Raw genomic sequence first — 17,307 nt, 5'->3', positions numbered from 1 at the left:
TAAGTACACGTACACCATACCCTGAAACAGACATTAGTACACGTACACCATACCCTGAAACAGACATAAGTACACATACACCATACCCTGAAACAGACATTAGTACACGTACACCATACCCTGAAACAGACATAAGTACACATACACCATACCCTGAAACAGACATAAGTACACGTACACCACAGCATGAAACAGACATAAGTACACGTACACAACAGTCTGCATCAGATAATGGACACTTCCACTCAGGCAGCTGATACTGTGAATCATGAAATTAACCCCGACTTCTTTTTCCCTAAATTTGATAAAAAACCATGCAGTAGTTTTCTTGTTATAGGTCGCACAAAAAGGTAAAAAAATTGAAAAATAGTGTGTTTTTTTATCAGAATTCTTTTGAGGTATAAAAAGTTTTCAGTAAGTTTGAAAAGAATAAAAGTGGTAGGCCGTACAAAAGATTGTCCTTGGAAGGATGGATGGATGGAAGGAGGGATGGAAAGAAGGACGTACAGAATTCCTTGGTATAACTATATACCCCCTCCCTTTTAGGTCAGAGTTATAATTAATGTGAAAACTGTGTCTCCTGCTCATAATAATATTGTGACACATTAACATCTGAACACATTGGAGCTCATTGCCACTGTCAATGCTGGTGTAACAACACTTGCAACCTATCATTCCTTCTCATCGGAGAATGACTAATAGAAAACTGCCAACAAGGAAAGTAGAAGTGAGAGATGTAAGGTGAGAAACGAAAAACTCGACATCATTATCAGTATTCTGTGATAAGGGCAGTGAAATGAGGTGACATCGAAGGAGTTAACTTGTGAACAATCACACAACAGGCAGTGAAAGGATGTGACATGGAAGGAGTTAACTTGTGAACAATCACACAACAGGCAGTGAAATGATGTGACATCGAAGGAGTCAACTTGTGAACAATCACACAACATGCAGTGAAAGGATGTGACATCGAAGGAGTTAACTTGTGAACAATCACACAACAGGCAGTGAAATGATGTGACATGGAAGGAGTCAACTTGTGAACAATCACACAACATGCAGTGAAATGATGTGACATCGAGTCAACTTGTGAACAATCACACAACAGGCAGTGAAAGGATGCGACATGGAAGGAGTTAACTTCTGAGCAATCACACAACAGGCAGTGAAATGATGTGGCATCGAAGGAGTTAACTTGTGAACAATCACACAACAGGCATGAACCAGTCAAAAAGGGTGAAGCTGAATCATATTTTTTCTGATATCCCACGTGCGATAGTTTCTCATTATCAGGCATACCCTACAATGCCGTGTCATATCCTACCTACAGACACTAGTCCTGGAACGGCTTATGTTACCTGGTACTTGAGGGGGGTGGACTCTGATGCCATGTTGGGGGCGCCGACAGCTAGGTCATTGATGCCATCCATGTTGATATCAACGATCGCAAGAGACGAGCCGAACCTGGCCTGGGCCTGGGAGATATGCATGACACCACAATATAAGTACATGGAGCCGGATATTATTGCAAAGCATGTTGTTTCATTTGTTTTGAAATCATGTTGAGTCAAACATATGTTTCTGCTGTTTACCTCATTATGGTTAATTTCAAGAAGCAAACAATTCAACAGGCTCCACAAGACTTCACTGATGGAAACAGAGGTAAGTATCCGGTTTTGATACTTACCTTAAATGGGCCGTTCAGAACTTGGTTTGCTTGAACATTCAGATTTTCCATTGTTTTAAGCGGCAGACCATGGTCTGTTCCTGTAGAACATAACATAAGATATAACATATCCTAGACGGTCTCAAGGGGTGTGCTATAGTCAGTGTTACTGAGTCAATCTAGCAGAAATCTTACTTAGTCAGTAAATGCTCATTCTCCATTCTGCCTTTGTGTATTTTTTCCAAGGAATTTTGACTTTTACCAAACTGCTAGGCTCAACTACCATGTCAAGGCTTAATAACAATGAGCTACCAGTTTCCCCACCTACCATAGATGATGAAGACTTTGCCGTCTTGTGGGGAGAACTCACTGCCGTGCCCTGGGGCACCAACAGCCAGGTCATCTTGACCATCGTCATTCAGGTCGCCAACAGCCAGTGACCTGCACAAAACACTGTGAGATTATAAACACTGTGAGGGTATAAACACTGTGAGGGTATAAACACTGTGAGGGTATAAACACTGTGAGGGTATAAACACTGTGAGATTATAAACACTGAGGGTATAAACACTGTGAGGGTATAAACACTGTGAGGGTATAAACACTGTGAGATTATAAACACTGTGAGGGTATAAACACTGTGAGATTATAAACACTGTGAGGGTATAAACACTGTGAGGGTATAAACATTGTGAGATTATAAACACTGAGGGTATAAACACTGTGAGGGTATAAACACTGTGAGGCTATTAGCACTGTGAGGGTATAAACACTGTGAGGGTATAACACTGTGAGATTATAAACACTGTGAGGGTATAAACACTGTGAGATTATAAACACTGTGAGATTATAAACACTGTGAGATTATAAACACTGTGGGGGTATAAACACTGTGAGATTATAAACACTGTGAGGCTATTAACACTGTGAGGGTATAAACACTATGGGGTATAAACACTGTGAGATTATAAACACTGTGAGGGTATAAACACTGTGAGATTATAAACACTGTGAGGGTATAAACACTGTGAGGGTATAAACACTGTGAGGCTATTAGCACTGTGAGGGTATAAACACTGTGAGGGTATAAACACTGTGAGATTATAAACACTGTGAGATTATAAACACTGTGAGGGTATAAACACTGTGAGGGTATAAACACTATGGGGTATAAACACTGTGAGATTATAAACACTGTGAGGGTATAAACACTGTGAGATTATAAACACTGTGAGGGTATAAACACTGTGAGGGTATAAACACTGTGAGGCTATTAGCACTGTGAGGGTATAAACACTGTGAGGGTATAAACACTGTGAGATTATAAACACTGTGAGATTATAAACACTGTGAGGTTATAAACACTGTGAGGGTATAAACACTGTGAGATTATAAACACTGTGAGAATATAAACACTGTGAGGTTATAAACACTGTGAGATTATAAACACTGTGAGGGTATAAACACTGGGAGGTTATAAACACTGTGAGGTTATATACACTGTGAGGGTATAAACACTGTGAGGTTGTATACACGGTGAGGGTATAAACATTGTGAGATTATAAACACTGTGAGGGTATAAACACTGTGAGGGTATAAACACTGTGAGGCTATTAGCACTGTGAGGGTATAAACACTGTGAGGGTATAACACTGTGAGATTATAAACACTGTGAGATTATAAACACTGTGAGGGTATAAACACTGTGAGATTATAAACACTGTGAGATTATAAACACTGTGAGATTATAAACACTGTGGGGGTATAAACACTGTGAGATTATAAACACTGTGAGGCTATTAACACTGTGAGGGTATAAACACTATGGGGTATAAACACTGTGAGATTATAAACACTGTGAGGGTATAAACACTGTGAGATTATAAACACTGTGAGGGTATAAACACTGTGAGGGTATAAACACTGTGAGGCTATTAGCACTGTGAGGGTATAAACACTGTGAGGGTATAAACACTGTGAGATTATAAACACTGTGAGATTATAAACACTGTGAGGGTATAAACACTGTGAGGGTATAAACACTATGGGGTATAAACACTGTGAGATTATAAACACTGTGAGGGTATAAACACTGTGAGATTATAAACACTGTGAGGGTATAAACACTGTGAGGGTATAAACACTGTGAGGCTATTAGCACTGTGAGGGTATAAACACTGTGAGGGTATAAACACTGTGAGATTATAAACACTGTGAGATTATAAACACTGTGAGGTTATAAACACTGTGAGGGTATAAACACTGTGAGATTATAAACACTGTGAGAATATAAACACTGTGAGGTTATAAACACTGTGAGATTATAAACACTGTGAGGGTATAAACACTGGGAGGTTATAAACACTGTGAGGTTATATACACTGTGAGGGTATAAACACTGTGAGGTTATATACACTGTGAGGGTATAAACATTGTGAGGTTATAAACACTGTGAGGTTATATACACTGTGAGGGTATAAACACTGTGAGGGTATAAACACTGTGAGATTATAAACACTGTGAGATTATAAACACTGTGAGGGTATAAACACTGTGAGGGTATAAACACTATGGGGTATAAACACTGTGAGATTATATACACTGTGAGGGTATAAACACTGTGAGGTTATAAACACTGTGAGGTTATATACACTGTGAGGGTATAAACACTGTGAGGTTATATACACTGGGAGGGTATAAACACTGGGAGGTTATAAACACTGTGAGGTTATATACACTGTGAGGGTATAAACACTGGGAGGTTATAAACACTGTGAGGTTATATACACTGTGATGGTATAAACACTGTGAGGGTATAAACACTGTGAGTTTATATACACTGTGAGGGTATAAACAATGAGGGTATAAACACTGAGGGTATAAACACTGTGAGGGTATAAACACTGAGGGTATAAACACTGAGGGTATAAACACTGTGAGGTTATAAACACTGTGAGGTTATAAACACTGTGAGGGTATAAACACTGTGAGGTTATAAACACTGAGGGTATAAACACTGAGGGTATAAACACTGTGAGGGTATAAACACTGAGGGTATAAACACTGAGGGTATAAACACTGTGAGGTTATAAACACTGTGAGGGTATAAACACTGTGAGATTATAAACACTGTGAGGGTATAAACACTGTGAGATTATAAACACTGTGAGGGTATAAACACTGTGAGGGTATAAACATTGTGAGATTATAAACACTGTGAGGGTATAAACACTGTGAGGGTATAAACACTGTGAGGCTATTAGCACTGTGAGGGTATAAACACTGTGAGGGTATAACACTGTGAGATTATAAACACTGTGAGATTATAAACACTGTGAGGTTATAAACACTGTGAGATTATAAACACTGTGAGATTATAAACACTGTGAGGTTATAACCACTTCGAGGGTATAAACACTGTGAGGTTATAAACACTGAGGTTATAAACACTATGAGGTTATAACCACTTCGAGGGTATAAACACTGTGAGGTTATAAACACTGAGGTTATAAACACTATGAGGTTATAAACACTGAAGGTATAAACACTGTGAGGGTATAAACACTGTGAGGTTATAAACACTGAGGGTATAAACACTGTGAGGTTATATACACTGTGATAGTATAAACACTGTGAGGGTATAAACACTGAGGGTATATACACTGTGAAGGTATAAACACTGAGGTTATAAACACTGTAAGGGTATAAACACTGAGGGTATAAACACTGTGAGGGTATAAACACTGTGAGGGTATAATCACTGAGGGTATAAACACTGTGAGGTTATATACACTGTGAGGGTATAAACACTGTGAGGGTATAAACACTGTGAGGGTATAAACACTGAGGGTATAAACAATGTGAGGGTATAAACACTGTGAGGGTATAAACACTGAGGGTATAAACACTGTGAGGTTATATACACTGTGAGGGTATAAACACTGAGGGTATAAACACTGTCAGGGTATAAACACTGTGAGATTATATACACTGTGAGGGTATAAACATTGTGAGGGGATAAACACTGAGGGTATAAACACTGAGGTTATAAACACTGTGAGGTTATTAACACTGTGAGGGTATAAACACTGTGAGGTTATATACACTGTGAGGGTATAAACACTGTGAGGGTATAAACACTGTGAGGGTATAAACACTGTGAGGGTATAAACACTGAGGGTATAAGCACTGTGAGGGTATAAACACTGTGAGGGTATAAACACTGTGAGGTTATAACCACTTCGAGGGTATAAACACTGAGGTTATAAACACTGAGGTTATAAACACTATGAGGTTATAAACACTGAAGGTATAAACACTGTGAGGTTATAAACACTGTGAGGTTATAAACACTGAGGCTATAAACACTGTGAGGTTATAAACACTGTGAGGTTATAAACTCTGTGATGCTATAAACACTGTGAGGGTATAAACACTGTGAGGTTATAAACACTGTGAGGTTATAAACACTGTGAGGTTATAAACACTGTGATGCTATAAACACTGTGAGGTTATAAACACTGAGGGTATAAACACTGTGAGGTTGTAAACACTGTGAGGTTATAAACACTTTGAGGTTATAAACATGGTGAGGTTATAAACACTGTGAGGTTAGTGTCAAGGATATTGGATCCTGATCAGCATGAACCTAATCACATACCTCTCATAGCTAAAACTGACAGAGGCCATGTATGAAATCTGCTGCTGTATTCTTAAAGTCTGACAAACCATTCCAGTCACTGATTCACTGTATACCCACCAGCCCAACTTGGCATATTTTTCTGGAACTGTATAAACGGCATCAGGCTGTTTATCATTCAGACTCTCCCTCTGGTGCAACTTGGCAATGCTTTGCTTCTTAAGTCTTTTCTGCCGTATGAATTCCTACCAATAGATTGAAAATAGGAGGCAGTTATTACACTGAAACAAGTAGTATCAAATCTATCAGAAACATTGTTAACTGACTACTGATGCACAAGACACATATGCAAATAAAGGAGAAAAAGGTTTCTTTGTGTTTGCTTCTTGTAATTGCCAACATCGTTATCCAAAAACAACAACAGTCTCTAAATGACTGACCTTGAGTTTGTCAGTTGCTCTGAATCGTATCCCTCGATATGCTTTCTCCACAATGATGTCTTCCTGGGACAGACCATGGTCTGTGAGTCTCAGGGGTATCCCAGACTCCCTTGCTGACTTCCTGTTGTTCACCTGTGGGTTCTGTGGGGGCTGGCCACATGTGATGTACAGCGGGTTGTGGGTGACATTACAGTCACTGAAACCAACATGGATATCTTCCTTGTCATTCAAACACAGCAAGTAAACAAGGGGATATTGTACAATTTCATTTCAAATAAGCCTTCCTCAGATTTTGCCTAAGCCATGCATATACATCACATTCCCAGATTACCTACCTCTGACCGTGTTCCAGCATATACACCACATGTGTCCAGATTACCTACCTCTGACCGTGTTCCAGCATATACACCACATGTTTCCAGATTACCTACCTCTGACCGTGTTCCAGCATATACACCACATGTTTCCAGATGACCTACCTCTGACCGTGTTCCAGCATATACACCACATGTATCCAGTTGACCTACCTCTGACCGTGTTCCAGCATATACACCACAAGTTTCCAGATGACCTACCTCTGACCATGTTCCAGCATATACACCACATGTATCCAGTTGACCTACCTCTGACCGTGTTCCAGCATATACACCACAAGTTTCCAGATGACCTACCTCTGACCGTGTTCCAGCATATACACCACATGTTTCCAGATGACCTACCTCTGACCGTGTTCCAGCATATACACCACATGTGTCCAGATGACCTACCTCTGACCGTGTTCCAGCATATACACATGTGTCCAGATGACCTACCTCTGACCATGTTCCAGCATATACACCACATGTTTCCAGATGACCTACCTCTGACCGTGTTCCAGCATATACACCACATGTGTCCAGATGACCTACCTCTGACCGTGTTCCAGCATATACACCACAAGTTTCCAGATGATCTGTGTCCAGGCTGACATGTCATCTATGCCACCCACAAAGTAGTCAGAAAACTGGTCTACAAGAAATGGGCTCTTCTTTGCAAAGGTGGTGTAAAGCTGATAACACAGAAAAAGGCACAGATTATCCATATATCTCAAATGGAGTGAGTGAGTGTGTAGGGTCCAAACCTCTGTCAGCAATATTCCAGCCACATGAAGGAGACACCAGAAATGTACCCATGTAAGGAATCATCCAACCAGGCTATTCTGGACCCATCACACACTGATGAAATGCATGAATCTTGAGAAATAACAGTCTCTTAATTGCCATTATTCACACATGAATAATAAATAATGATAAACTTGTACAAGTGACTTGATTGATTGATTGATTGATTGATTGATTGATTGATTGATTGATTGATTTAAGCAGGTTGTAGGGTTATCCCAGCGATATCATGACGAGGGGGACAGACAGCTTCACACCTTTCCACCTATGTTGGGATCCACTTAGATCAAGTTGAACACATTGAATGACAAAGAGCTGTGAAAACCTACCTTCCCTATTGCAAGTTGTTCTCCAAGTCTGCAATTTCAGAGAAGTTGGGCATATGTTATCAACCACAACTGAATCAGACTACAAAGAGTTGGCTGTTTCTCAGATTTGGGGATGAAATCTTTACAGTAACTGACCAGACAAACATAAACTGATATTTCCCATACAGCCATACATCAGTATTCCCTGATCAAACAGAAACCTGAATAAACCATGCCCTGAGGTGGTGTGGGACATGGATCAGATGCTCAGTGCACAAACTTTATGTTCCCTTTGGTCTTAACCTCTTTATGTTTAAACATGTCAGGCTTTATTTCTAATAATAATGTGGGTATTTCTATCAGGAACAAGGCAAAAATTGAGCAGGGCTCACTAATACCCCCGACCTTGACAACAACGTACAACAAAAAAAGCAATAATTTCTCAGAAAATCCACTAATCGAAATCAAACTTTGCACTGTACCTTTCCTATTGCTATAGAAACTGTTCCTCCAGATTGAACAGAATCCATGAAATAGTTTACAATTAATAGGTCGCCCAAATGTTGAAGTAAACAAAATTTCAAAACATGTAAAAAGTACAAATATTGAAATAAAATGGACACGGCACGGCTCCTACTGGTATAGAAAGTCTTCACTAAGTTTGCAGTATTTTTCAAAGTATAGGTCGCACAAAAAATGTCCCTAGAAGTACAGACTGATGGAACTCCTTGGCATAACTACATGTATATACCCCCGCCTTTTTTTGGTCAGGGATATAGTACTTGTACAAATTATTGATTCATTCATGATGATCGACATTCATCCCATGTTCAATGAAGCCTCAAATGTTTGAAATCACCCACCCTCTTTAGAGCGCCTTATGCTTAAATTAATCCAGCAGGCAGGGGTATGAAGTGTGAAAACAATTCAGCAGGCTTAAGGTTAAGGCTGCACACCAGAGTAAAAGTTTTGATTTTGCACATGGCTTAGTTCACCTTTATAACAAGACAACAGTGGCAAGAGATTATATACAGTGTATTTGAGACATTATTATATAAAAAGGTATTTGTTACTTTTACTTGGTACGATTATGGTTGTTGTATATTAAATATTTATAAATACATTAAGATGGAAGGGGCAGTCAAATATGTCTAAATTTCAACTACAGACATGGTCAAATTCATGGACTGAAAACTATTAAACTGTGGCCTGGCATATAAAAGACAGTCCCTACCTTTCCAGGAACAATGTGGCTGTACAAGCCTCCATGATGTCCTTGGGCATCCTGTCCCGACCATACAAGTCCCGGTAGATGTAGTACAGGTCATCAATCGGGACATACCTACATTGATGGATAGGTGTATGGTAATATGCATTCAGGGACATACCTACACATTGATGGATAGGTGTATGGTAATACGCATTCAGGGACATACCTACATTGATGGATAGGTGTATGGTAATACGCATTCAGGGACATACCTACACATTGATGGATAGGTGTATGGTAATATGCATTCAGGGACATACCTACACATTGATGGATAGGTGTATGGTAATATGCATTCAGGGACATACCTACACATTGATGGATAGGTGTATGGTAATATGCATTCAGGGACATACCTACACATTGATGGATAGGTGTATGGTAATATGCATTCAGGGACATACCTACACATTGATGGATAGGTGTATGGTAATACGCATTCAGGGACATACCTACATTGATGGATAGGTGTATGGTAATATGCATTCAGGGACATACCTACACATTGATGGATAGGTGTATGGTAATACACATTCAGGGACATACCTACACATTGATGGATAGGTGTATGGTAATACGCATTCAGGGACATACCTACACATTGATGGATAGGTGTATGGTAATACGCATTCAGGGACATACCTACACATTGATGGATAGGTGTATGGTAATATGCATTCAGGGACATACCTACACATTGATGGATAGGTGTATGGTAATACGCATTCAGGGACATACCTACATTGATGGATAGGTGTATGGTAATACGCATTCAGGGACATACCTACACATTGATGGATAGTTGTATGGTAATATGCATTCAGGGACATACCTACACATTGATGGATAGGTGTATGGTAATACGCATTCAGGGACATACCTACACATTGATGGATAGTTGTATGGTAATATGCATTCAGGGACATACCTACACATTGATGGATAGTATGGTAATATGCATTCAGGGACATACCTACACATTGATGGATAGTTGTATGGTAATATGCATTCAGGGACATACCTACACATTGATGGATAGTATGGTAATATGCATTCAGGGACATACCTACACATTGATGGATAGGTGTATGGTAATATGCATTCAGGGACATACCTACATTGATGGATAGGTGTATGGTAATATGCATTCAGGGACATACCTACACATTGATGGATAGGTGTATGGTAATATGCATTCAGGGACATACCTACACATTGATGGATAGGTGTATGGTAATACAAATTCAGGGACATACCTACACATTGATGGATAGGTGTATGGTAATATGCATTCAGGGACATACCTACACATTGATGGATAGGTGTATGGTAATATGCATTCAGGGACATACCTACACATTGATGGATAGGCGTATGGTAATATGCATTCAGGGACATACCTACACATTGATGGATAGGCGTATGGTAATATGCATTCAGGGACATACCTACACATTGATGGATAGGTGTATGGTAATATGCATTCAGGGACATACCTACACATTGATGGATAGGTGTATGGTAATATCCTTTCAGGGACATACCTACACATTGATGGATAGGCGTATGGTAATATGCATTCAGGGACATACCTACACATTGATGGATAGTTGTATGGTAATATGCATTCAGGGACATACCTATATTGATGGATAGGTGTATGGTAATATGCATTCAGGGACATACCTACATTGATGGATAGGTGTATGGTAATATGCATTCAGGGACATACCTACATTGATGGATAGGTGTATGGTAATATGCATTCAGGGACATACCTACATTGATGGATAGGTGTATGGTAATATGCATTCAGGGACATACCTACACATTGATGGATAGGTGTATGGTAATATGCATTCAGGGACATACCTACATTGATGGATAGGTGTATGGTAATATGCATTCAGGGACATACCTATATTGATGGATAGGTGTATGGTAATATGCATTCAGGGACATACCTACACATTGATGGATAGGCGTTTGGTAATATGCATTTAGGGACATACCTACACATTGATGGATAGGCGTATGGTAATATGCATTCAGGGACATACCTACACATTGATGGATAGGTGTATGGTAATATGCATTCAGGGACATACCTACACATTGATGGATAGGTGTATGGTAATATGCATTCAGGGACATACCTACACATTGATGGGTAGGTGTATGGTAATATGCATTCAGGGACATACCTACACATTGATGGATAGGTGTTTGGTAATATGCATTCAGGGACATACCTACACATTGATGGATAGGCGTATGGTAATATGCATTCAGGGACATACCTACATTGATGGATAGGTGTATGGTAATATGCATTCAGGGACATACCTATATTGATGGATAGGTGTATGGTAATATGCATTCAGGGACATACCTATATTGATGGATAGGTGTATGGTAATATGCATTCAGGGACATACCTACATTGATGGATAGGTGTATGGTAATATGCATTCAGGGACATACCTATATTGATGGATAGGTGTATGGTAATATGCATTCAGGGACATACCTACACATTGATGGATAGGTGTATGGTAATATGCATTCAGGGACATACCTACACATTGATGGATAGGTGTATGGTAATATGCATTCAGGGACATACCTATATTGATGGATAGGTGTATGGTAATATGCATTCAGGGACATACTTACACATTGATGGATAGGTGTATGGTAATATGCATTCAGGGACATACCTACACATTGATGGATAGGTGTATGGTAATATGCATTCAGGGACATACCTACACATTGATGGATAGGTGTATGGTAATATGCATTCAGGGACATACCTACACATTGATGGATAGGTGTATGGTAATATGCATTCAGGGACATACCTACACATTGATGGATAGGTGTATGGTAATATGCATTCAGGGACATACCTACATTGATGGATAGGTGTATGGTAATATGCATTCAGGGACATACCTACACATTGATGGATAGGTGTATGGTAATATGCATTCAGGGACATACCTACACATTGATGGATAGGTGTATGGTAATATGCATTCAGGGACATACCTACACATTGATGGATAGGTGTATGGTAATATGCATTTAGGGACATACCTACACATTGATGGATAGTTGTATGGTAATATGCATTCAGGGACATACCTGCACATTGATGGATAGGTGTATGGTAATATGCATTCAGGGACATACCTACATTGATGGATAGGTGTATGGTAATATGCATTCAGGGACATACCTACATTGATGGATAGGTGTATGGTAATATGCATTCAGGGACATATCTACATTGATGGATAGGCGTATGGTAATACGCATTCAGGGACATACCTACACATTGATGGATAGGTGTATGGTAATATGCATTCAGGGACATATCTACATTGATGGATAGGCGTATGGTAATACGCATTCAGGGACATACCTACACATTGATGGATAGGCGTATGGTAATATGCATTCAGGGACATACCTACACATTGATGGATAGGTGTATGGTAATACGTATTCAGGGACATACCTACACATTGATGGATAGGTGTATGGTAATATGCAGTCAGGGACATATCTACACATTGATGGATAGGTGTATGGTAATACGTATTCAGGGACATACCTACACATTGATGGATAGGTGTATGGTAATATGCATTCAGGGACATACCCACACATTGATGGATAGGTGTATGGTAATATGCATTCAGGGACATACCTACATTGATGGATAGGTGTATGGTAATACGCATTCAGGGACATACCTACACATTGATGGATAGGCGTTTGGTAATATGCATTCAGGGACATACCTACACATTGATGGATAGGTGTATGGTAATACACATTCAGGGACATACCTACACATTGATGGATAGGTGTATGGTAATATGCATTTAGGGACATACCTACACATTGATGGATAGGTGTATGGTAATATGCATTTAGGGACATACCTACACATTGATGGATAGGTGTATGGTAATACGCATTCAGGGACATACCTGCACATTGATGGATAGGCGTATGGTAATATGCATTCAGGGACATACCTACACATTGATGGATAGGTGTATGGTAATATGCATTCAGGGACATACCTACACATTGATGGATAGGCGTATGGTAATATGCATTCAGGGACATACCTACACATTGATGGATAGGTGTATGGTAATATGCATTTAGGGACATACCTACACATTGATGGATAGGCGTATGGTAATACGCATTCAGGGAAATACCTACACATTGATGGATAGGCGTATGGTAATATGCATTCAGGGACATACCTACATTGATGGGTAGGCGTATGGTAATATGCATTCAGGGACATACCTACACATTGATGGATAGGCGTATGGTAATATGCATTCAGGGACATACCTACACATTGATGGATAGGTGTATGGTAATATGCATTCAGGGACATACCTACACATTAATGGATAGGCGTATGGTAATATGCATTCAGGGACATACTTGCACATTGATGGATAGGTGTATGGTAATATGCATTCAGGGACATACCTACACATTGATGGATAGGTGTATGGTAATATGCATTCAGGGACATACCTACACATTGATGGATAGGTGTATGGTAATATGCTTTCAGGGACATACCTACACATTGATGGATAGGTGTATGGTAATATGCATTTAGGGACATACCTACACATTGATGGATAGGTGTATGGTAATACGCATTCAAAGACATACCTGCACATTGATGGATAGGCGTATGGTAATATGCATTCAGGGACATACCTACACATTGATGGATAGGTGTATGGTAATATGCATTTAGGGACATACCTACACATTGATGGATAGGTGTATGGTAATATGCATTCAGGGACATACCTACACATTGATGGATAGGTGTATGGTAATATGCATTCAGGGACATACCTACACATTGATGGATAGGTGTATGGTAATATGCATTCAGGGACATACCTACACATTGATGGATAGGTGTATGGTAATATGCAGTCAGGGGCATACCTACACATTGATGGATAGGTGTATGGTAATATGCATTCAGGGACATACCTACACATTGATGGATAGGTGTATGGTAATATGCAGTCAGGGACATACCTACACATTGATGGATAGGTGTATGGTAATATGCATTCAGGGACATACCTACACATTGATGGATAGGTGTATGGTAATATGCATTCAGGGACATACCTACACATTGATGGATAGGTGTATGGTAATATGCATTCAGGGACATACCTACACATTGATGGATAGGTGTATGGTAATATGCATTCAGGGGCATAACTACACATTGATGGATAGGTGTATGGTAATATGCATTCAGGGACATACCTACACATTGATGGATAGGCGTATGGTAATACGCATTCAGGGACATACCTACATTGATGGATAGGTGTATAGAAATACGCATTCAGGGACATATCTACATTGATGGATAGGTGTATGGTAATACGTATTCAGGGACATATCTACATTGATGGATAGGTGTATAGAAATACGCATTCAGGGACATATCTACATTGATGGATAGGTGTATGGTAATATGCATTCAGGGACATACCTACATTGATGGATAGGCGTATGGTAATATGCATTCAGGGACATACCTATATTGATGGATAGGTGTATGGTAATATGCATTCAGGGACATACCTACACATTGATGGATAGGCGTATGGTAATATGCATTCAGGGACATACCTATATTGATGGATAGGTGTATGGTAATATGCATTCAGGGACATACCTACATTGATGGATAGGTGTATGGTAATACGTATTCAGGGACATACCTACACATTGATGGATAGGTGTATGGTAATATGCATTCAGGGACATACCTACACATTGATGGATAGGCGTTTGGTAATACGCATTCAGGGACATACCTACACATTGATGGATAGGTGTATGGTAATACGTATTCAGGGACATACCTACACATTGATGGATAGGTGTATGGTAATATGCATTCAGGGACATACCTACACATTGATGGATAGGCGTATGGTCATACGTATTCAGGGACATACCTACACATTGATGGATAGGTGTATGGTAATACGTATTCAGGGACATACCTACACATTGATGGATAGGTGTATGGTAATATGCATTCAGGGACATACCTACACATTGATGGATAGGTGTATGGTAATATGCATTCAGGGACATACCTACACATTGATGGATAGGTGTATGGTAATATGCATTCAGGGACATACCTACACATTGATGGATAGGTGTATGGTAATATGCATTCAGGGACATACCTACACATTGATGGATAGGTGTATGGTAATATGCTTTCAGGGACATACCTACACATTGATGGATAGGTGTATGGTAATATGCTTTCAGGGACATACCTACACATTGATGGATAGGCGTATGGTAATATGCATTCAGGGACATACCTACACATTGATGGATAGGCGTATGGTCATACGTCTTCAGGGACATACCTACACATTGATGGATAGGTGTATGGTAATATGCATTCAGGGACATACCTACACATTGATGGATAGGTGTATGGTAATATGCTTTCAGGGACATACCTACACATTGATGGATAGGCGTATGGTAATATGCATTCAGGGACATACCTACACATTGATGGATAGGCGTATGGTAATATGCATTCAGGGACATACCTACACATTGATGGATAGGCGTATGGTAATATGCATTCAGGGACATACCTACACATTGATGGATAGGCGTATGGTAATATGCATTCAACATTATACAAATGATTACTCTTGGCTTTAGACGAGGTCAATACGCGAAAGGTCCTTGTTTTCACATAATTACCTTGTCAAGAGTAATCATTCGTTTGGTTATACCGAAATTCACTTTAAAGTTTATGAAGTCTTTAACCATTCTCTATTTCATTACATTAAGTTTCAGGCGAACCATGAAATATTCGTACCAGATGCCATCTTGTTTTCTAGCAGACGAGTCAATATTTGACGGGGTCAGTGTACGTCAGGGTCTTCATTGAAATGTATTGTTTCTTAATCAAGGTAAACAATTCTACATAATGTTCTCTTGTTTTGAGTCAGCAAAGTCTTATAATGTAAATGACATGGTACCTGTGTTTAAGTCTCAAAATATGGAGTTATCATAACAAAAACATTGAAATACTGAGATATGGAAGCATTAACTTTCAAATCAGCTAATCAGAGGTTTCAAATCATAATAACCACCTCTGACTCAAACAGATAATTTGATGGCTGAAGTTTGATGCGGAAGGAAAGTGACATAATGATATGGACAATATTAGGTGACAAAATGGCGCTTCAAACAATATCGTCAATAATAAAGAATTTGCCTTTTATTTTGTCAAGGTAGAATGGAGATAAACATCCTGTGTTTTCAATGTAGAGATAGGTTACCTGTAGGTTCAACCTCATAAAAAATAACATTTGAATAAATTTCACACAAAAATCATCATGATGTATTTCTGAACAAAAACATAATCGTGAACAAGTGTCCAGGAAACATTGCAGTCCACGTGGGATCTCAATCACTCATTCAGAAGGCAATGGTACACTGGTAAAGTTTGGCTCAACACTTCACCTGACAGAGGATATATGCAGAGTAAGCTGAAAGACACTTACCAGTCAGAGAGATTGTCTATGTAATCTAGATTCATCTCAAACACTGCCAGTACATCTCCCCCTGAAGAGAAAGCCATCAAGGTTATTACCTCCGGTCCTACTTTCAAATAGCTGCTTTGAACGTTTGAATCCACAATCCATATATAGTAAACTACGGTCGTAACAAACTCAAAAGGACATC

At 39.4% G+C, this 17,307-nt stretch overlaps 1 protein-coding gene across 1 annotated transcript in view; it reads right to left on the bottom strand.

Annotated features, from left to right (window-relative positions):
* LOC124113065 (phosphatidylinositol-glycan-specific phospholipase D-like) overlaps nt 1-17,307 on the bottom strand; it is a 47,247-nt gene that overhangs the window by 15,180 nt on the left and 14,760 nt on the right. Inside the window, exons 7-15 of the mRNA XM_048399847.1 lie at nt 17,127-17,187; nt 9,448-9,555; nt 8,235-8,262; nt 7,654-7,793; nt 6,746-6,941; nt 6,426-6,550; nt 1,995-2,107; nt 1,688-1,767; nt 1,359-1,475 (exon numbers count right to left, since the gene is read on the bottom strand). Coding sequence (XP_048255804.1) covers nt 1,359-1,475; nt 1,688-1,767; nt 1,995-2,107; nt 6,426-6,550; nt 6,746-6,941; nt 7,654-7,793; nt 8,235-8,262; nt 9,448-9,555; nt 17,127-17,187 — 968 coding nt within the window. The remainder of the gene's footprint in view (nt 1-1,358; nt 1,476-1,687; nt 1,768-1,994; nt 2,108-6,425; nt 6,551-6,745; nt 6,942-7,653; nt 7,794-8,234; nt 8,263-9,447; nt 9,556-17,126; nt 17,188-17,307) is intronic.

This window comes from Haliotis rufescens, unplaced genomic scaffold, assembly GCF_023055435.1.
Source record: "Haliotis rufescens isolate VD_foot unplaced genomic scaffold, xgHalRufe1.0.p SCAF_2, whole genome shotgun sequence".
NCBI classification, from domain to species: Eukaryota; Metazoa; Mollusca; class Gastropoda; order Lepetellida; family Haliotidae; genus Haliotis; species Haliotis rufescens.
Note: the sequence above shows the minus strand (reverse complement) of the source record. Positions and strands in the feature narration are given on the sequence as shown.